The 23,999-nt window shown below is 36.2% G+C and overlaps 1 protein-coding gene across 1 annotated transcript; it reads right to left on the reverse strand.

Annotated features, from left to right (window-relative positions):
* Positions 1-549: 549 nt before the first annotated feature.
* LOC114074298 (uncharacterized mitochondrial protein AtMg00810-like) lies at positions 550-885 on the reverse strand. The gene has a single exon (XM_027912157.1). It carries the CDS (start codon positions 883-885, stop codon positions 550-552), a length of 336 nt encoding a protein of 111 aa, XP_027767958.1.
* Between the last annotated feature and the right edge of the window lie 23,114 nt (positions 886-23,999).

A 23,999-nucleotide genomic window follows, 5' to 3' on the forward strand; every position in this document is an offset into this window, starting at 1 on the left:
ACGTAGATTCAACTAATATTTATTGACAACTATATGATTAGAGTAGAATGAGGACATATACTTGACTCCTACTCCAACAACTATATATTTACATAATGGTCCTAATTTCAACACTCTCTTTCAAGGCGATGAATATATATCTATCATACCTAAGTTGACAATCCTCTCGTGGAAGACCTTCCCTGATACAAAAGTACATCTTCCAGCTAACTTTGAGACTTGAAAAATGGGAAATATATAATCTTTTGATCTAACTTGTCATTAATGAAGTGTCGAATTATTTCAATATGCTTAGTCCGATCAAGTTGAACAAAGTTTTGTACTATTTGCTTTGCGGCTTTTTATCACAAAATAAGTTCATAGGTCTGGTACATTTAACTCCAAGATACTTTAGATCATATTTAATCCATAATATCTCACAGAAGCCATTGACCATCCCTCGAAATTCTACTTCTGCACTAGATCTCGCGACACCCTTTTGCTTCTTACTTCTCCACGTGACAAGATTGCTTTTGACAAAAGTGAGATAACCTGAGGTTGATTTCCTAGTCAAGAGATCTCCTGCCTAACCTTCATCTGTGTAGTCTTCGATGACTGTTTTTCATTCTTCAAGAACAATATTTGTTTCCCTGCAATTCTCTTCATGTATCGCAAAATTCTATAGACAGCTTCCATATGATCTTCTGTTGGATTCAACATGAACTGTTTCACAACACTTACATCATATGCAATGTCTTTCCTTGTGTGAGTCAGATAGATTAGTTTCCCTACTAGAAGTTGATAGTTGTCTACATCTTTTATCTTCTCTCTCGAAGAGTTTCCAAGTTTGTGGTTTGTTTCCATAGGTGTATCAGTTGGCTTACATGCTAGCATCAATGTCTCCATTAACAAGAGTAGTATATATTTTCCCCGAGAAAGGGAAATTCCAAGTCTTGACGTTGATACTTCAATTCCTAGGAAATATCACAATTGTCGTAGTTCTTTCATTTTAGATTTTGATGCTAAAAACATCTGAAGTTGATCCATTTCATTTGAATCATTTCTTTTCAGGACCATGTCATCAACATATACAATCAATGTTGTTACATTCCCTTCGTTGTGTTTGATAAAGGAAGTGTGATTAGAGTTACTCTATTTATAACCCATTAATGTCATTGTAGACCTGAAACATCCAAACCATGCTTGTGGAGATTGTTTTAACCCATATAATGCCTTCTTTAACCTACATACCAATTTTTTTATAAGTGTGCTCCTCATTATTCCTGGTGGGAGATCCATGTAAACCTCTTCCTTCAAGTCACAGTTTAAGAATGCATTTATACATCAAATCGCCGCAATGGCTAATCTCTATTTGTTGGAAGTGATATGAGGATATGATTAGTATTAAGTTTAGCCAATGGTGCAAATGTTTCCTTATAATCTACTCCATAATTTTGTGTGTACCCTATTTCTATCAATCTCACCTTATGCCTATCAGTATGTCTATTTTCATTAAGCTTTACAACATACACCCGACATACCTCTTTCCTTCAAGTAGTGGAAGCAACTCCCAAGTTTGATTTCTTTGCAAGGCCTCCATTTCGTCATTCATCACATTCCTCCATTGTGATAGCATGCTTCCTGCACAACACTAGGAATATACACTTTGGAAAATTGATGAACAGTTTGAGCATATGAGGTTGATAATCTTTTGTTTGAGGTATAATTACTAATATGACATTTTGAATTGGCATTAATATTAGGTTCATATTGTATTCTAGGTATACCTTTAGTTTTTCTGATTGAATAACGAGAAGTATGAGGATGAGAATCATTAGACAAAGTTTCAAGTCATTTGAAGAGTAAATACGAGGTATCTGAGGTAGATGATCAAGTCGAACATTCTGAGAGGACTCATTGGTTAATGGAGTAATTGTTGTACTTTCTGGAATAATTCCTTCATTATCTCCATTTGTGAATTCCTTACTTATATTTCCTTTGTGTGTGACAATTCCTTGTTCCAATATATTATTATCTGAATTTAGTCTTTCCTCTGAGCTTCTAATTCGAAGAACTTAGTTTCTCTCCCAAAAGCTCAATTCATCCTAGTCTCTTTTACGTAATTATCCCCCTGAAGAGATGAGGATGTCACTCCACCTTTATAATATGGTTTTGATTCACAAAGAGATGTATTAAGAGTAACATATAGTTTCTTATTTTGTATAACACTGATATCCTTTCATAATTTCTGAACATCCAACAAACACACAGCGTCTTGGACAGGGATCCGATTACCCTCGTACAACTTTGGGATTGTGAGTGTATACTGTGCAACCAAAAACCATTGGATCTAATCTTGATAGATGTTGAAGAGAGAAAAGATAATGGAGTTTTGATGTGGAGTCTCAAAATTAATGACTCGAGATTGAAACCGATTTATAAGATAAGCCGCAAACTTAACTGATTCCCCCAATAAATAGTGGGAAGATTCATGCCAAAGTGAAATGCACGGACTATCTCCATAATCTTTCTATTTTTTCTTTTGAAGAGGCCATTCTGTTTCAGTTTGTATGTGCATGTTATACCCCAAAACTCATATACTAAACTAGAGCCAATAGATAGGGTCCTTGAGTGTGATGTCAAGGATATGAATCGTAGTTGCGACTTTATGTATTGTGAATGAGGAGTTACATGGTACGTTATCAAGGTGTGTATTAGACCTAGTAGCCTAGATGAACTATAGATGGTTGGGTGTGCAAGGGAAGGGCAACCACCAAGGAAAAAGGGCAAACCTAAGCCAGAGGTCCAAGGCTGCCCATCCTTGTTACCTATTGCCAAGGGGTTGACGACCACCTTCATGAATAGTGGTGTGGACAAGGTTCGTGAAATGGTCCGTGGACATTCCTTAGAGTCTTGGGAGGCCAGGCCAAGTGGCCAAGACACTGCCCCAAGACCATGACGTAATTCATGATTTACGAGCCGTTGGCTTGACCACGACCCGTCAAAGTGCTAGTGAAGGTGCCTTGGCTTATGAGGGTGTTTTAGGGTCATGCAAGATTGGGGGATCAACTGGAAATTGCACAACAGGAACCACTACGAACTGTTAACATGGTCGTGGTGGCTGGGGAAAGCTGCCAAGCGAGTAGTTTTTTAAGTAAAACTCTATTCGACTTAGGTTATGTGTGGGTCATTTAGTATGAGTTTTATTCCATCCGTTTAATATATATATACATATATATATATATATATATGTATGTATATCTATATATATATATATATAAATATATATATATATAAGTCATAAACCACCCAAATTAAGTCATTATAAACCTAAACCCCAAATCACACATCATTCAATAATTGTCTCTCTAGAAAGAAACCAAAGCAAGAAGAAGAAGAAATAGGAGGAGGAGGAGGAGGAGAAGAAGAAGAAGAATAACAAGAAGAAGAAGAGGAGGAAGACAGAGAAGAAGGAGAAGAAGGAGAAGAAGAAGAAGGAGAAGAAGGAGAAGAAAAAGAAGAAGAATAAGAAGAAGAATAAGGCGCAACATCTTAGGTCGAATTTTCCCCCTTCAATTGTGGATCTAAATTACCCCAAATTAGCTAGGGTTGTGATTACATTGTTCGTCGGGCTTGATTGTCACTCCAATCTAGTGGGTAGAATTTAATTATATTTGTGTGATTATTATATCATATTTTTCATGTAAATACCTATATGAGCACTATTCTAAGTTAATGAAAGTGATCATGGAAGGTTTAGGCCATTAATAGTTAAATTGAAGGTTCATGAGAAACCTCCCTAAATCAATGTCTTGAGTAGTATTGATCAAAGTTAGGGTCATGTAAATATAAATTGAACTATATATTGTTGATTAGTATTGATATTGACTTGTTATGTTTGAATTGAACCTTAAAGATGAACTGTGGCTAGATTCACCTAGTAATGAAGAATGAGATGGGAATTGCTTTAGAAGAAGCATATTTGATAAATGTCATGTAATATACAAATGAATGAGGTTGAATGAAGCAAAGCTTGTGGTATTGGGTTGTTGTGTTGGCTGTCGATTTAGGATTTGAATTAATAAAAGTGATAGAATCACTTGAGCATGGATGAATTTTCAAGGACATCCTTCCATGAGAGAAAAGTGTTAAGCAAGGCTTAAAAAATAAACCTTGGAGTATATGCTTCACTCCAAGTAGATATGTCAATCAGAATGAGAGCCACACAAGATAGGGTCCGGACTTCAAGAAGAGAGGAGAGCCACACCTAGTAGATGTGAGGACTATGCAAGTTTAAGGCTGAACTCTTACATAGTAGAGAGTGGTTTTTCCTGAAATTAGGTCTCATGAGATGGGATTCTTCACATAGTTGAGTTATATATTCCTAGTATAGATCTCCATATCCTAGGGACTAAGACATGCTTGAGAAGCATCTCATAGGGTCCAACGCATAATGAACTAAGACTTACTAAATGAAATAACTCATATGGTTCAAGATGTCTGGATGAACTTAGACATACCCAAGGTGTGTCTCATAGTGTTTATGAATATAGATGGGATTAGACATACTATAAGTTTCTCATAGGGTCATTGTAAGTAAGGAACTTAGACATACTTAATGAAGTATCTCAAGGTTCAACTTAATAAATAAGATTTCCGAGAGATAGAGTACCTCATAGGGTTCTGAAGTTAAAGAGAGGAACTATATTCCAAACTAAAAAGTACTAGTAAGAGGACATAAAGGTAATAAATAACATAATAAGTATTATGGGATGCTATAAGTGAATTTCACAAAGTATGACCTAGGGTCACCAAATAGAAGCCTTGAGATAAGATTGGACTGGAGTTGTCTTTCCTATTTATAGTTGACTAAAGGGGAGAGATTCCTTAGTTAAGAGAGTTAAGTTAATACTAAGTCCAAATGAAGGTGAATATGATTAGGATGACTCCAAGGCTATGCTTAGTTTGAAGGGTCGTATGGGATATCTTTCATGCATTGCACAAGTGTGTCTTGAGGTTACTTAGAAGTATGGTGCCCTTATGACATTGAGAAGTTTGAGAGTTGACCATATAAGTAGACCATGATTAAGATGACTAAAAATGGATACTTGGCTTGGATAGTCTTACGGGATGCTATTCTTTCTTGGCACTTGTATGTTTGTAAGGTTACTTAAGAATGGTCCTATCACGGTGGATAACCAAAGGACAATTATGTTGATATGATTATGTCATATCTCTTATTCTCATTTACTATGTCTAGGTTGACTTGTATTACATGATTCTTATATTGGATATTTATGCTTATTATATGTTGTTAACTCTTATTTTTATGCCTTATGTTGACTAACCATATGAGATAGTCTTATGATGTTATGTTAACTTTATTACTTAGTACTCTTTTGTACTAAAGCATATTGACTACATTCTAATAAAATGTAGGATTTGAGCTTTGAGTTGCTAGTGGAAGCTAGAGTTTCGAATTTAGAAGATTGAAGATTTTGGTGAGTCCTCATAGCTTCGATGAAAATCTTCGCTTACCTTTATGTCATTTATTTTCATGTTTAAGACTTTGTATGTGCTGTATCCCAAAGACTTTTATTCATCTCAAGTTACATGGTTTGAGACAAATGATGTTAGAAAGACTTTTGCTTTTATGAAATGATTTTTGACACAATGATAAAGAAAGTTTTAAATTCTTCCTCATTTTTCTTTTATGTAATAAATGCTAAGGGCTTGTATAAGACCTCTTCGAGGTAGAAGAAACAATGTCACAACTAGGGGGTGCTCTCAGGTCATGACAGTACAAGATATTATGATGAGATACAACTTGTTGCCGACTGTATTCACCAGGAGTAGATTGCATAAACTCTATCGCATTGTTAGATTGCCAAACCAAAATTTTTCAGTAATATTGAGTGTTAACCATATTTTAAAAATCCTTAAATGCAATATATGCATGATTTTTTTTTCCGAAGTAATGATATCCAAGTCATCCTAGTACATTCATCTACGAAAGCAATACAATAACGATCTTGAGAAAGAGTTTCAACTTTCGCAGGGCCCCAAATATCAAATGTATAAAAGCAAAAGGTTCATAACGTTTATTCAAACTTGGTAAATATGGAACACGATGATTTTTTACTAATTCAAAAATGTCACAGTGAGAAATTGAGCTATCTAAACCTTAAAAAAATCTTGTTTGAATTTCAGACGATAACTAAATGAGATATGTCTGAGCCTTCAATGCCATAACCATACATCATCTCGTGCTTTCTCAACCTCATATATTCGGAATGCATGACAAGATTTCTTTCCTCCGCCTTTTGTCAATTCTAGAAAGTAGAGAATGTGTCGCTTAACAACATAACTATAACACCCCTCAAATGACTTAGGTAAAGCTAGAGACTAAAACGGTTTTCATGATTGTATAAGCTCCTAAATTGGTTTAAAATGTAGTATTGAGGATGTGTCTAGAGTTTTAGGTTATTTGGAAGTGAAACATCAAGGGACGACCAAGACGTTCGACGACTAAGTCACCTATGTGCCTCATATGTTGTTATCTACCTAATTGTGTGTTTCATGAGTTAATTAGGTCATTATATGATTTATTATAATTTTATAGGTAGTGTGTCAAGTTTCGTGAAGTTTGGAAGTCAAACGTCCAAGAACGCCCATGATGTTTGAAAGGTTTGCCTTGAAACTACCTTGTGTGTCTATGCATGTTTCGTCAAGTTTTACGTGTTTGTTCTGAATGAAATTAATGTGGGATGTCATAAAATCTTATACAAACATATTTGGGTTGTAAACTTCTGGGAATCCCCATGGACCATCAAAGGGTCCTTGAGGAAGTACCCTTGCCTTGAAGCCAAGCATGGCTAGACAGCCCCAAATGACGGAGGCAATAGAAAGCTTCGTGAGCCTGTCAACGCCATGTCGATGGGTATCGTGGTTCAGTAATTAGGTGTGGGACAAGGACAATCCAAGTACCAGCCTCAGTCCCAAACCCCGAACCAACAAAGCGGTCCGTTGGTTGAGGGACGGTCCGTTGGTGGCCATCCGTCGATGGTGCTGTCTCATGCGTGCAGTTCACTGTAAGTTCCAAGGGTGAATTAGTAAATTCCCCAACTCCAAAATAATATAAAGGGAGATTAAATAAGTGTCTTTTGGGTATTTTAAATGTGTTTATAAGTCTTTAACACTTAGTAGATTTCATTCTTCAAAATCAAAACCGAAATTCCCATAGAAATTATCTAGAACTCCAATGGAGCCAAAACTCAAGGAAGGGCTTGGATTGGAGGTTTGAGTGGTGATTATTCATCAAATTTCAGAATTAACTTTTTTGACGTATGATTTTTGATCGTTGAAACTGTATTCATCAAGGATCCCAAATTCAAAGAAGTTTTCTAAAAGTTTTCAAAGATGGATTGTCCAATTTGATGATCTATCCATGGATTCTTGCATTAAAGGTTTTAAAGCATTGTATATTTATTGAATTGTTGTTCATTAGATGATTTTAAATCAATTAACCTATTAACTCATGTAATTGATGAACTCTAGTTTTTGACTACTCTATGGGTTAAGTGATTTGGATTTAATGCTTATGAATTCTAGTTTTTTTTTCTATGGGCTATTGATTGATATAAAAATTATATTGAATTGGTATCTAGTTTGTCTTATATCGATTAATCTATGTTGAATTTACCTAGTTTCATTGAATAACATAGTATATTACTGAATTATTGGTTATGGCCATGGGTAAGGGCCTTATGGTATTGAATTGGATGATTTAGACATGGATTGAAGCGGAGAAAATGGATTGGTGGTACACTGCCTTAATTCTCTTTATTTTATGTTAATTAGACTTCAATTATGTTGTGATTAGTATGGTCCACTTATGGTGGCGGTGCTATGTGCTTTACTTGCAATTGATGTGGTCTTGTCGGCGTTACTTTATGTACTATGATTATCATGGACTTTTGGGCACTACTTGAAGTATTATGATGATTTGTTTAGTTGATTTATGTGATGTATGAGAATATATATCTACATGTGAAGTAATGTCAAAGTATGTGTTCTTTCTATATATATTAGGATATCATACTAGACTATGACTATGTGCTTATGTGTGTAGTCTTAGAATTGATGCATGATCGTTCCTACATGACTATATGAGTATATGATTGTTATATTGATGATGTTATAGTAAGGTATATTATGACATAAAGATGATAAGGGTCATTCGAAAGTGATTCAAAGAATGATATGCTATATGAAGAAAGTAAAGAATGTCGTGCCTTATTTTGGTAGACTTATGTGTCCCTTACTTGATACATGTATGAATGATATCTGAATAAGAAATGTCTTGACTTGGTAGGGTTTTTTCACCCTTGTCATGTAACAATGAATTCTATGTGAGACCTTAAATGATTTTAAGAAGGTCATGTACGTGGAACCTTAAAGCTAGTTGTAAGGTTATGAACTTCGAAGTCGAGAGTCGTAATGGTATATTTCATGTAAAGGATGATGGAATTAGGGTTTATTGTCTGGAACGACATCATATCATCCTTATGAAAGTCATAAAAAGCTATCTATGTCGCCATTGTAGGGTAGCCCTAGTGGACCTCTTTGGTAGGGTCAATGTGGCTGAGCTATGAACTAGATATAGAACCCCTTTGTATAAACATTTAATGTCAATTACTCTATGAGAACGAATGATAGCACCGAGTGATTATGTTATGGGAAATAGCTCTACTTGAGAAGGAGACTAGACTGCATAAAAGCCCTTCATATTCATTAAACATGTGCCTACATGTGATGTGTCCTAGTTCTACCCTTGACAAGTTGAACACCCTCATTGGAGTAGGTTTGTAAGACCTCAAAAATGACATAGGTTAACTAGAGCCTAACATGTTGGTCTTGATGGTTTAAGGTCCTAAATAGGTCTAATATATGGTATAGAGGCACTAGCTAAAGTATTAGATGCATTGGAAGTCAAACGTCAAGGGACGACTAAGACGTTCGACGACTAAGTCACCTCTGTGCCTCATATATGGTTCTATGTGCTTATGTGTGATTCCTGAGGTTTTAAGGTCTTTAAATGAGTTATTATAGCATGTATAGGCAGTGTAACACCTTGAAAATCCAAGACACATTGTAAAGCCTAACATAAGTGTCAAAAAGTCTAAGCACTATTTCTAAGTCCATTTTAATGAATATAGGTCATTTAGGAGGTTTAAGAACCAAAATGTCCAAAAACGTCCATGATATATGTAAAGTTGGTTCAAAGGGATGTTAGTGTGCCTTAGCCTATTTGACTAACTTTTAGGAGTCATAAATGTACTAAAATTGGTGGAAAGGTAGGTAATAGGTGTTTGAGTTGTTTCATGGTTGAAACGTCTGGGTACGACTCCCCAAGGACCGACCAAGGGTCCTTGAGGAGGTCCCCAGTAGTTTGATGCAACACTGCCTGAGAGTGTGCATCGACCTTACAGAAGACGACCCGTGTGTGGATCGACGGGGCGTCGATGCCACCGTCATCCCACACTTAGGCTGGTGGAGAAGGTCCCTTCACCTGCACAGCCTCTCAATTCATTGACGGAGTGCAGAGGTGCAGACTACGGTCTGTGTGTGTATTGGTGGGGCGTCGATGCCACCGTCATCCCACACTTAGACAATTTGGAGTAAGCCCTCACTTGCACAGTCTCTGACCAAGATGACGGAGTGCAGGACGGAAGGGGGAGGGGGGCAGTCCATCAACTCATAGACTGGCCGTCGATCAGGGTTTCGTCTATGAGGGTCGAGTTTCCTGCCTAAAGTAAGTTGGTCTCATTTAATTAGTTAGAGGGTTAGGTGGGTTAATTGGGGTTAAGAGGGGGTCTAATTAAGTTGATTTAAGACCCAATAAAAATACTTCCCAACCCTCATTAATCTAAAGACAACTCTCAAATAAACTCTCTTCCTTCTCTCTTATTTCTCTCTCTACATTAACTCACCATTCAAGACTAGCAAGGTCTAGGGTTTGGGGCCTGGAAAGGGATGAATTCACCATTAAATTGTTGACAAACGTTAAGGTATGGGTTCTATTCACCTTTGAGACTCTTTCCTCAAAGGGTTCCTTCAAAATAGATTTCAAAAAGTTGAGTTTTCTTGTGGGTTTCATTCAGTTACGAAATTGAAGTTATGGATTGAGTTTTTAATGAATTCTTAGGGTTATATTGAGTAGATTAACATGTAACTCAATTTGTTTATGGTAATTGTTGATGGTTTTGTCTAAATTCAAGAATATGATCCTCTATCCCTAACCCTAGGTAGTGATCTTGACCTACATTATATTGTGATCATTCAATTGAGTTGGTTGTTGATTAGATTACTATCCTATGTTGTTATTATGATTAAATTAAGATGAATTATAAGCCTATCATGCTAGTTCTTGAGATGTGATCTACGTTATGAATTATAATGTGAATTTAGCCTATGTATCTTGTCTCAAGTTATGATCTAAAGATGAATCGTGTTATAGAGATGCAACTTGGCCGTGTTATTGTATTGATTATCCTTGTGTGATGATGTTACTTCCCAAGTTGGGTTGAGTTATGGGTTAATGGTAATTCCTTGATGATTGATTATGAGAAAGACGTGGTAAGTCTTAGAATCTCTATCTTTACTTGCAATTGTGATTAATTGTTGTTAAGTTATGATATTACATCGGAGTATGCCTTATACTAGGATTATAGGATGGTATGATGTTTAATTGAAATTTCTTTACTATGTTGTGAAGTTGATTAATATGTATGTCATATAAGGATGGTGAAAACTATCAATGTGGATTAATATGCTATGAAATGCTAATATGTTAACCTCACTTATATGAATTGTGATGAAAGGACTTATACAATTCTTATTGTGCTATAAGGGGTAGAACCTATAGACTAAATTAAACTATGATTGATAATTGAAGGCTTAAAGACATTTCAAAAAGGAACTCTAGCTTAGCGCCGAGTGAACTAGATAGAGGAGTGTCCCTTCCCACATAGGGAAGGTAGGAACATTACATTACTTTTGAGATTGGAGACTATAATGCATGGCGCATAAAGAGGGTCTTAACTATATCTCCTAGTTCTTTAACTACGTTGCCCCATAGGAATACTAGCTAGTGGATCCACGTAGTTGGTATGTTTCATGTTTTGGTACTACCTTGGCAAGTAGTCTGCCTTCTTTCGTTGTATTGTTTTATGAAACAGAATTCTGCACTAGCTCATGTGGTCTATGTCGGTTATGGAAAGATGTTCCAAAAAGGTAAAACGAATTAAAGGACTGGAACTCTAAGTTGGATAACCTAAGGGGTCTAGCTTAGTCTAGGTAGAGTTATGAGACTCTACCTAAACATTGCACTAGTTAGCCTTGAGGGGAGTATTAGGAGGAGGTTCTTATATATGTTTATGTTATGATAATATATGATGTATATATGATGACCATGGTACATTATTGATACTATATGTTGATTAGTTCATTTATGAATATGCCATGGGTTTTAATATTAATATATGATAAAATATAAACCTAAATGCCATGATATGTAAAGTTGGACATTGGTCATGTTTTCTTGTTGAGGATACTTCATTGAGTAAGGTTATGGGGATTTGCTTGGTCATTGCACTTTTTGACTTGATAAGGACTTGTGAGTAGTTGTCTTGCTTATTATGATATGCTTAACTCTTATTCATTCTTGTGATATTATTCTTTAATGTTAGGGTTTTAGTAAATCATGGTTTCAAGTATGTTGGGATAAGTAATACTTTTTAAGATAGTAAGCATGTTTTGTTGGTTGATGTGACTTACTTGACTTTGCATTTGGTCCCTAAAGGGGTAAAATGACATGTTTGACTAAAAAGTCCCATTTAGCATGTTTTGCTTGTGTATGTGCATAAGATCTCATACTTAGGACATGTGGAGTACTAACCCTATTTTCTTCCCTTTTTCCCAAAACATTTTGGGTCCCGATCGTTGAAGAGTTTGAAATGCGTCATTGTTGAAGGCTTGGATTCTTCCTTTCGTCCAAGTTGGGTAGGTCCTCAACTTTCGAGGGCAATGCCATCCTCTATCTTACGGATGTTGTTACGAGCTTATTGAATCTATCGTTCCTTTCCTTTTTAATTGAATATTGTACTTTCGTATGACCTATACATGGTCTTGTTGAATTGATTTGAGGGATATGCCCATATTGTGATATTCGTTTAGATGGTATGAGATGATTCAATAGTTGAGACTATTTCTATATTTTACGTATATGTATATGCAATAAAAGTAGAAGGCTATGTGACCTTCCTACAAGAAGGGTCTATGTATACTCGATATGAATATATATTATGTGTATGTAGAGGTCTATGTAAACCTCCAAGTAGGGATAATGAATGTTTTAAATTTTTCCGCATTTTCAACCTATGAATGTAATGACATGAAACTAAGAGGCTAGTCTTAGTCCTTGAAAAGGACGACGGTGCCGGTTACGTCTGGAGGTAAATCCGGATGTGACAGGAAGTTTTTCAAGTTTTGTGAAGTTTGGATGTCAAACATCCAAGAACGTCCGTGACTTTCAAAAGATGTACCTTGAAATGACCTTGTGTGTTTAGGCATGTTTCGTCGAGTTTTACGTGTTCGTTTTGGATGAAATTTATGTGAGAGGTTTTAAAACTCATATACCATCGTATTTGGGTTGGAAACGTTTGGGCAAACATCCCCAAGGCCCAACCAAGGGTCCTTAAGGAAGGACCCAAACTAAGGGTCAAGGCTGTCCAAGATAGACCAAACCACGGAGGTAGTCGATGCCCGGTGGGTCAATCAACGCATCGTAGGTTGGGTCTCGTCGATTGAGACTTAGCCTGGGGAGGAAAGGAATCAAGGGAAAGCCTCAGTCCCAGAACACGGACCAATGGGACGGTCTGTTGGTCAAGGGACGGTAAATTGGTGGCAGTGCGTCGTTTGGCCTGTGTTTCCTGCGTAGGTCAATGTTAATTGAGGGTAATTTCACCCAACTTCAAATTAAGGGTATTGGCGGTTTATCAAGGGTATTTTGGGTATTTTAAACATGTTTGTATGTGTTTAGCATATAGAGTATTTCATTGTTCCAAATAATAACAATAAAATCCCTTAAGAAATCCCAAAGTCTCCATTGAAGTCCAAAATCAAGGAAGATCTTGGTGTGACATTTTGAGTTGAAATTCATAATCAAAGTGAATAATTATCATCATTGAGGTATGGGTTTTGATCCTTGAAACTTGTTTCGTCAGGGAGCCCAACTCTCAAGATGTTTTCTGAAGTGTTCAAAGTTAAATTGTCCAATTTCATAATTCTACCATGGGTTCTTGCATAAATGATTTCTAAAAAACATTCAATGATTTAGTTGATATTGTATTAATTATTTTAACCTAAATTACCTATGAACCCATGAATTTCTATGAACCCTAGTTTTTGACTACTTTATGGGTTATTCGATGTTGGTCTAATGTTAATGAATTCTTGTGTAGTTTCTTATGGGCTTTCTAATTATGTAATAATTGTAGTAAATTGATATCTAGGTTGTATTAAATTGATGAAGTTACATTGAATTGACCTAGTTCATTGACTATTGTAGTTTTTATGTTGAATTGTTGGTAATGGCCTTGGGTAAGGGTCTTGTGTGATCGAATTGAGTAATTTAGCATTGAATTAAAGTGTTGATTATGGAGTGAAGGTTTTCTTCCCCATTTACTTTATTTTATTATTCTTTATATTTCAATTCTATTGTGATTGGTATGATCAACTTATGGTGGTGGTGTTATATATTTTACTTACAATTGATGTGGCCTTGTAGGTGTTACTTTATGTATTATAATGATCATGGCTTTATTGGAAAATATTTGAAGTAATGTGACTATTTGTGTAATTGATTATGACAGTATATATGATAATTTGAATATGTTAGGGTTCTTTCTATGTGCTTCTAGAATGACATGCATTATGAGTTAAAGTGAAGTATGTGATGTCTTGTCTTGGTTGACTTGTGTCTCTTACTTGATGTATATATATGATTATGAATATGTGATGTCTTGACATAGGATGTTAAAACTCTTAGTCTTGTATGTATTGAATGACATGTGACCTTAAATGAACTTAAGAGAGTCCTTATGTGAAGAACTTGACTTAGTGGTAAGGTTAAGATTGTTGAAGTTGTAAGCCGTAATAGTATCCTTCAAACTAAAGGAATGATGGAATTCATGTTAATTGGCTACACCAACATCATATTAATCCTTAGGAAAGTCATCATGAGCTTTTTGTCGCCATTGTGAGGTAGCCCTAGTGGACTTTTCCTTGGTAGGGTAAATGTGATTGTGTCATGAACTTGTTATGGGACCCTTTTATGTGAACCTAATGTGTGAATTACTCTATGATAAAGAAGGCTAGCACCGAGTGAGTATGGTAAGGGAAGTAGTTCTATTTAAAGTATGAGTGTAGAATACAAAGAAGCCCTTCATATTCCTTAACCATATGCCTACATGGGATGTGTCCAAGTTCTACCACTAGCAAGTAGAACAACCTCGTCGAGGTAGGTTAGAACTACAGATTCCATGTCTTGCTATCATGGTCTATATAAGTTTTTTAATATTCTCATCATATGGAATACCAATTAGCATTAGAGAAGTTCTATGGAGTTTAGGTAATGGTATGGGACACTATCTAGACATTGCACAATAGGCTTTGAAGGTGTTATTTGGAGTTCCTAGGTCTTGTCCAAAACCATTACTTGAATATCCTTACGTTATGTATGAGTTTCTTAATTAACTAATGAACTAATGACATATGATAAGAATTATATAAATGAATGAGTTCCTAATTGAGAGGGACTTAAGGATTCCTTAGCTAAAGTGTGAAGTGGGCATAGGGGATGATCTTTTCCTGTCTTATCTTTGAAAGTCTTGAGAATGACTTTAGTTAGGAAGTATGTTTGGTGTTGTAGACATGATATAAGCCATAGGTAGTCCTAATGACTATTTAGGTAATCTTGAAGAGGTCAATCATGGATATTATCTTCTTGATTTACTTAAGTAGGTATTTTGATAACCTTTGGAAGGAGAATGTCATATCATCTATGTTCTGGTGTATTAAGCGAGAATGATTCTATCCTAGGTAGTCTATAGGATCTCATAAGAGTGTTTATAAGGGATTGTATGGGCAGTCGCTTCACAACTCAGTCAAGTGAGACTTAGAATCATCTTTGGTAGAGGAATCTCACATTGATATTCATCATAATTTTTAAGTGTGTATGTGACTCATTATAAGTAATCCTAAAGGTCGTTTAGGCACATCTAGAGAGGGTGTATCGGCAGTCTCTCTTTGTGTGAGTTAAGTGAATCTTAGGATAGATTTGATTGATAAGATTACATTCTAAAGGGTGTATAAAGTGAAGAATAAGTAACTACACTATATGGTGAAGTAACTCAATGTAACAGGGAATCAGGTTACGGTAAAGGGACCTCTAAAATTATAAATTTTGATTAAAGGTTTACTTATGTGTTTCTAAGTGTATAAATGTTGTTATTATGATTATAATATGATTATTAAATGAAAAGATGCATATTTCCAATAAATATCCATTTTTCATGATTTTTATGCATTATGCCATACTTAGTACATGTGGTTTTACTAACTCAATGCTTTTATCTATCTATATAGTTCAGGGTAGGTGATAAGCTTTGAGAAGTGAAGACTTGGACCGTACAATTCGTTAAAGAGAAGTTGAAGTATGTCCGCACTTGACTTGAGGGCGTATATGTCTTTTATATTTCTTATTGAAGTATTATAATAACTAAGTAGTACTATGTTATATTTTCGTATAGGCCGTGTCCCAAATATTCTTGTTTCTTAAGATGATGAGATTGAGAATTAGTGTTTCCTATTACTTTTCTGTGAAAGAGATTTTAAAGACTACATTATGTTTTGTGAAAAGTTTTAATTACACACTACTTTTCACTATGTTTATGCGATGAATTGTATGAAAGGGCTTGTACAAGACTTCTGAGAGGTCAAGTACGGCGGTCTCAATTTGAGATTGTGCCCTAACTTCTAGGGTATGGTTTTGGGATTTGACAACCTTGGTATCAGGGCATAGGATGGTGAAAGTAGTATTAGGAATAAAAAAGTCTCATCAAGTCACGTCTAGTAGAGTCTTGACCATTGGTGTGAGTTGCGACACATCTATGGGCGAGAGGATATAGTACGATAGAGTTTTCCTTCTTTTCTACTCCTATGTCGTGCGTAGAGTAAATGCTATGATTATCCTTCTTATGAGTTTCCTTATGTTTTCTTAGAGATGAATAATAGAAGGATGACCTCTAGAAGGTTGGAAGAGGAGAGGGTGAATGAGGAGATTCCTCCTCAAGTTGAGAAAGTTGAGCAAGTTCCTCAAGGTGGGCAAGGTTTCAAAGGTGCTCAAGTTCCTCCCTAAGGTGATCATTTCCCTAATGTTGAAGGAGTCAATGAGGTTTCGGTGGTTCCCCCGGAATTGACAAATCAAGAGATTAGAGAGACTTTGTTTGCTTTAGCTCAAGCCGTGAATACTCAAATGAATTTGAGTATGGTGCCTAGGTTGAATGTTGTGGAGAGCACTATGACATCTAGGTTAAGATATTTTGTGTGGATGAATCCTCCAATCATTCTTGGCTCTAAGGTGGGAGAGGATCCCCAAGAGTTTCTTGATGGAGTGTATAAGGTGTTAAGTGCTATGGGGGTTACATTTAGGGAGAAGGTGGAGTTGGCTTCGTATCAATTAATGGATGTTTCTCAAATATGGTACACCGAATGGAAGGATAATAGGACGGAGGAAGTGGGTCCCATTGAGTGGGAAGAATTTAATGAAGCTTTTCTAGGCAAGTACTTTCCTCAAGAGAGGAGAGAAGTTAAGGTGGAGGAGTTTATCAATCTCAAGCAAGGCAATATGAGTGTTGAGGAGTACTCTTTGAAATTCTCAACATTGTCTAGGTATGCCGCTTCTCTTGTGTCTAATCCAAGAGACGAAATGAGTCGTTTTGTGATAAGTGTAGCACACTTAGTATAGGAGGAATGCCGTACGAAGATGTTACATGATGATATAACCGTAGCTAGACTAATGGTGTATGCACAATCAATTAAAGAGTCTAAACTTAAGTGGATGGATAGAAACTTAAATAGGGTGGTTCTAGTGGTCATGACAAAACTAGGGTTAAGAAGAGGGCTCACACTCAATAAGAACCTAGGAGAGTTAAGGTGATACTTGAGAAAGGAGGTGGTTCTCAAAATGAAAAGTCGACATGTGTCACTTGTGGAAAGAGACACTACGTGAAGTGTCTAGACGGTACTAGTGGTTTCTTTGGTTGTGGGAAGGATTATCATCAGGTGAGAGATTGTCCTACCATTTGCGTCTAGGGGAAGAGAGAGTAAGAAAGTTGTTGCTAGTGCTCCAAAGGAAGATGCTCCAATAAATAGGCGTTTTTATGCACTCCGGGCAAAAGGATCAAAGCCAGATGAGAATGAGACTGATGATGATGTTGGTAAGTTCTCTTTCTCTTGTTGTGATATGAGTTCCTTCTAAGTGGGAGAATATGGTTAGTAGATGGGATAGAATGTTATAAAAGCATGCTGCATGTGCATGATGTTTAGGATTTTTGTCGAAATTGAACTTCATTAATTTCTCGCATTGTGTATTTTATGAAGACAATATTATTTTGTAAGATGTGTTTATATGATGTTACTTTGTATATTGGCATATTTATATTATGAATTGCTTAAGAATTTAAATTTTAGAAAAATTGCATAAAATCACTGTAGCATGAAAATGTTCACTGTTAAAATTTTGGGAAAATTGACTAATTGATTATTTGGTTTAAAATTGTGGTAATATGGTTATAATTGATTTACATAAGCATGATATTAAATATAAAATGAGTTTTTACTATTTGGAATGAAACATGTGAGTTTTGTAGCATAATGAGTTATATAATTGTTTTCTAGTTTCTTCTTGAGTTGTGAATCTCTTGGCTAGGTGAAATTGATGTTTTCTTATTGGTTATGTGTTTTATGGTATGGTTATGCTTCTAGTTGAGTCTCTATTCTTGGAAGTGTTCGGAGAGTGGAAAGTCTCATTCGAGGACGAATATTATCCAAATGGGGGAGACTGTAAGACCTCAAAAATGACTTAGGTTAAATAGATCATAAAATGTTGGTATTGATTGTTTAAGGTCCTAAATAGGTCTAATATATGGTATAGATGCAGTAGCTAAAGTATTAGGTGCATTGGAAGTCAAACGTCAAGGGACGATTAAGACGTTCGACGACTAAGTCACCTTTGTTCCTCGTATGTGGTAAAATGTGCTTATTTGTGATTTATGAGGTTTTAAGGTCTTTAAATGAGTTATTATAGCATGTATATTCAGCGTGTCAAGTTTCGTGAAGTTTGGAGGTCAAACCTCCAAGAACGTCCATGACGTTCAAAAGATGTGCCTTGAAATGACCTTGTGTGTCTAGGCATGTTTTGTCAAGTTTTACGTGTTTGTTTTAATTAAATTTATGTGAGAGGTATTAGAATTATATAGGATCATATTTGGGTTGGAAACCTCCGTGCAAACATCCCCAAGGACCAACCAAGGGTCCTTGAGGAAGGACCCAAACTTGGGGTCAAGGCTGCCTAAGACAACCCAAACGACGGAGGCAGTCGACGCCCACTGGGTCAATCGACGCCCCGTATGTTGGGTCCCATCGATTTGGACTTATCCTGGGGAGGAAAGGAAACAAGGTCAAGCCTAAGTCCCACACCACGGACCAACAGGACGGTCCGTTGGTCAAGGGACGGTCCATTGGTGGCTATCCGTCATTTGGCCTGTGTTTCCTGCACAAGTCACTGTTAAATGAGGGGTGAAAGTGTAATTTCACCCACTTCCAAGTAAGGGTATTGGAGGTTTATTAAGGGTCTTTTGGGTATCTTAAACAATTATATAAGTGTTTTAACACTTATAGGATTTCATTCTCCTAAATAAAAACCCCAAAATCCCTTAAGAAATCCCAAAGTCTCCCTTGAAGTCAAAAATCAAGGAAGAGCTTGGTGTGACGTTTTGAGTATAAATTCTTCATCAAAGTGAAGAATTATCATCATTGGGTTATGGTTTTTGATCCTTGCAACTTTTTTCATCAAGGAGCCCAACTCTCAAGATGTTTTCTGAAGTGTTCAAAGTTGAATTGTCCAATTTCATGATTCTACCATGGGTTCTTGCATAAATGATTTCTAAACATTGAATAATGATTTAATTGATATTGTATTGATTATTTTAACCAAAATTACCTATGAACCCATGTATTTGGATGAACCCTAATTTTTGACTATTTTATGGGTTCCTTGATATTGGTCTAATGTTGATGAATTCTTATGTAGTTTCTTGTGGGCTTTCTTATGATGTAATAATTGTATTAAATTGATATCTAGGTTGTGTTAAATTTATGAAGTTACGTTGAATTTTTCAGGACCGAAATATAGATCCGAGACGAGACCGGCGTCGTTGACCTCTAAAAGGTCGTAGACAAGCCTACATACGTCATTCTTACTTCATCTAGGTTAATTTTAGCGGAAAAATTTGAAACTTTTTGTTTCCTGACATTCTTACTAAACATTCTATTACATATATAATTGTGCACCATACATGATCTAACATTAAGATCATCAAATGAAAGAAGTAGTTTATTATAACGATAAACATGTAGTTGCCAAAATGGCACCAATACAATGTCCGAACAAAAACGGGAAAGAAACGCTAGTGGTACATACTCCACTAGCTCAATACTAAAAATAATCTAGAATGTTAATGCGCAAGCATCCCCGAAATCATGAGGGCCTACCAAGTCTGAATGAATGCTCGACGTCCGGATAGCTGCAGCGTTGATCCTGTAGCTCTAGCGTCCACCTGTGCCTGCACCTAAAAGTTTAGAGTTGAATAGGGTTAGTACACACTTGTACTAAGTATGGGTATATGCAAGCACACACCAAGGACATGCATGAGTAAGAATAGCTCTTTCCTAGCAACATGACTATAGCAGGTCAAGTCAGTGGATTTGCCAAATTGAGATTAGGAAAGTGAGTGAACTTTCCAAATTTGGATTAGGATAGTTTATGAGATTTCCAAATTTGGATTAGGAAAGTTATTCCATGAGAGTAACATGCATCATCATACTTATCATATTGCACACAAGACATAACATCTTACACATAGCACATATCATATTGCATATAACACATAACATCTTTCATATCATTCATTCATATGTCATGAGACCTTGGAATCATGGAATTGACATTAAGACTTTCCAAAAATGAGGGCTCAACATATGGGACCTCAACTAGGGAGTCTACATTAACAAACACAGAGTCTGCTTCATTCACTCATACGTACTTCATTTCATTTCGTTAATAGGCTAGTGTGAACACCAGCTATACCTAGGATTTAGTTTAAGACTTTCATTGGGTTTGCTGTGCAATGATCAAGAATAACCTAGTGTCATTACTTGAGTGTAGCTCACCTCTTAATTATCCTATAATTACACCTTTGGTATCGTTCATTTCATTACGTGCATCATTTGAGGCTGGACTCATTCATCTATTCATTGGGAACTTCAACTTTAACCAACATAGATCATGTGAGCATCATGAAATCTAGTGTCATGAAACCCCACACCGACAAGAGGTGGAATCACCGGACAAAGTGACCCAAAACATGCTAGCATACATGGGAATTGAACCCCGCCAGATCCCCATTTTGGCAGTATAGGTTCGAAGACTAGGAGATATAAGGGACCCATACCCGGCATGCCAAACAGTCTCATCTCATGAGAGTTACATGATCCTCTGCCCTTCCCGAAAGAAGGCATCACCACTCTTAGCTAGTCTATCGGTGCTCAGTATAAAGTTCCAGTACATTCAACTCATAGGTCATGAAAGATGACTTCTAGTATGAGGACATCATAGCTCAATAGATGATTTCTCATCTCATAATTAGTATTAAGTGTGTTAATCTCAATACTTTCATTAGAGTGTTCATAGAGACTAGTCTCCTCATTAACTTTACACTCTCATAGGTGAGTACAATTTGGTAACATTTACTTAGGCTCATTTTATATTGCTCTCATCTTTTACATTAGCCTAATATCTTGTTTTAACTACATTCATTATCATTAGCACATTTTCTCTTTATAGTTACTCACCCCCTTTTTAAGTGAATGTTCATTTCATCATATGCCAATGCACTTGGCCATTTGGTGTGTGCCACACTCTTATGTAACCCTTCTAGGGTTTCATCATTTCATTGTTCATTTCATCATTTCATTGTTCATTTCATCATATGCCAATGCACTTGGCCATTTAGTGTATTTTACTCTCGTACTTAACCCTTATAGGGTTTCATCATTTCATTACATACATCTTTGGTTCACTTACATTTAAACGTATGCTAGACTTATGGGTCTATATGTACAAGCCACGAGGCTTCATTCATAGTTCGTTTAAATGACTCATATCTTCCTAAGATTATGTAGTACAGGACTTATGCATCTTGTATGTATGCCAAGATCTCAATTTCGATCTAAGTAGGCAACATTATTCTTGAACATTTAATTCACGTATGACTTATGTATCAATACGGAATTTTACGAAAGGGAACCCGGTTTTAAAATCTCTTGAACAACAGTTACATTTTTTTATTCATTTTGGTTTGACCCATACGGCTTTGGGGACCCAAGTTCGAGCCCCAATGCCTTCATTTTATTTTTCCCTTAATTTCTTTCTTCATTTTTCGCTTAATGGAACTAAGAGGATGTGGGATCGAACCCCCACAACCTCATTTACTTTTTATTTTCATTGCCTTTAAATTTCTCTACTTTGGCCGAGGGGTTGTGGGTTCGATCCCCCACAACCCCTCTTTAGTTTCTTTTAATTTTTCTTCTTAAATCTGCCTAGGAGGTCGTGGGTTTGATTTCCACATCTCGCATCTCTTTCCTTTCATTTCCTTTGACTCCCCCTCACTGCCTAGAGGTTGTGGGTTCGATTCCCACGCCTCACATTTCTTTTCTTTTACTCTTCCTTAAATCTGATTGAGAGGTGGTGGGTTCGAATCCCACTCCTCTCATTGCTTATTTTTTTCTTTTAAGTTACATTTTCCAGCCAATACCATGGTTCAAATCCCCTTCACCACATTTCTTTTTACTTATTTATTTTCATGGTTTTTAACATGGTGAGGTCATGGGTTCAATCCTCCATGACCTCACTTGTTTTAATTCAATTTTTCAACATTTTGAACCCCCTTTACTGACTGAAATTCATCACTAGAAGCTGGAAATTTTCTTTTAATTTTTCAGCATCCTTTCATCATGTTACACCTTAGTTCTGAGGGGAATTTCGTAGTGCATTTAGAACGTTTTAGGTGCGTTTTCATGGATTCGTTTAACCAAGAGATAATCCCTCAAATAAGCCACATTTCAACTCATATGAACATCACATTTACATCAACATGTGTACATGAAATATAAAGAACTATCATGCCATTAAAAGTCCTAAACCATGAACAATAGCCACAACAACACACACATACACATGTATTTACATTTTCGGAAACATCAACATAATTCACATAATTCCAAACATATATATAAAAACATTAATCACAAAAGCACATTTCATCCCTAGTTTCTACCAGCAAACATAACCAACCTATGATTCAATGGGAGCTAGTGACAGGGATATGCAACGGGGAACAATCCTAGTTTTCGTAATGAATATTCTGAATCTTAAGGGGTCTCTTGGGAAAGGGACAAAGAGAGAAGAGAACCCATACCTTTTTGACGTTCAAACCTCGACTTGCTGCCCAAAGAACCCCTCCAAACACACGTCCAAATCCAAGAGCTTCAACACCAACTTGACAGAAAAACCCTCTCTTAGCCTAACGTGTTTTATTAGTTGTTTGTTTATAATTTTCGTTGTGAGTTATTCATGTGTGAAGAACTTTGGTTTACCTACTGTTTTTGTACGTTATTTGGCAAAGAAAAATGTGAGTGAGCGTGATAGAGACGTGTGAGAGAGAGATGAGCTGGGAGAGAAGTGTTTCTTGGGCTTCAGAGTCTAGTTTAGGACTTAGTCAAATAAGGTTTTATTTAATTATTAAAAATATGATTTCCTTTTATTTTAGATCATATAATAACTAATAAATATAAATTAATTAGATTAGTTTACCAACTTAAATTAAAAACAATTTATTCATTGCTTCCACCAAGGTTCAAGAGACCAATTTCGGCCCTCTCTCCCCAAAATTCCCCTCCACCTTATTAATTAAATAATATATTATATATTTAGGGTAATTACGATACTACCCTTAGCCTGGAAAAACACCATTTTACCCCTAGACCCTCCAAACCTAAGATTTCCTCTTTTTAAGTCTGGTAAAGACTCCTTCGAGTAAATCTTTGCATTCGAGAGCCCTAAATGGTTAGACCAAACCTTTCCTAGCTCAAATAACTCCCCAAGTTAGTTGGCATGGATTTAGCAAGGGTTTTGAGGTCTGGTGCTACACGCATCAATCCATGTGAACCCGCTCTAATCATTGGCATTCTAGACACATTAAGCATTACTTAGCATATCCATTTTTAGGGTTGTTACAGAATTGACCTAGTTCATTGATTATTGTAGTTTTTATGTTTAATTGTTGGTTATGTCCTTGGGTAAGGGTCTTGTATTATCGAATGGAGTAATTTCGCATTGAATTGAAGTGTTGATGATAGAGTGGAGGTATGCTGCCCCATTTCCTTTATTTTGTTTTTGGTTATACTTCAATTCTATTGTGATTGGTATGATCCACTTATGGTGGCGGTGTTATATGATTTACTTGCGATTTATGTGGCCTTGTCGGCGTTACTTTATGTATTATAATGATCATGGCTTTGTTGGCAACTATTTCAAGTAATGTGACTATTTGTATAGT

This window comes from Solanum pennellii, chromosome 10 (assembly GCF_001406875.1).
Source record: "Solanum pennellii chromosome 10, SPENNV200".
Lineage (NCBI taxonomy): Eukaryota > Viridiplantae > Streptophyta > Magnoliopsida > Solanales > Solanaceae > Solanum > Solanum pennellii.

Excerpts from the sequence above, each read along its gene's own strand:
- LOC114074298 (XM_027912157.1), bottom strand. The coding sequence starts at position 885 with ATGGAGACATTGATGCTAGCATGTAAGCCAACTGATACACCTATGGAA.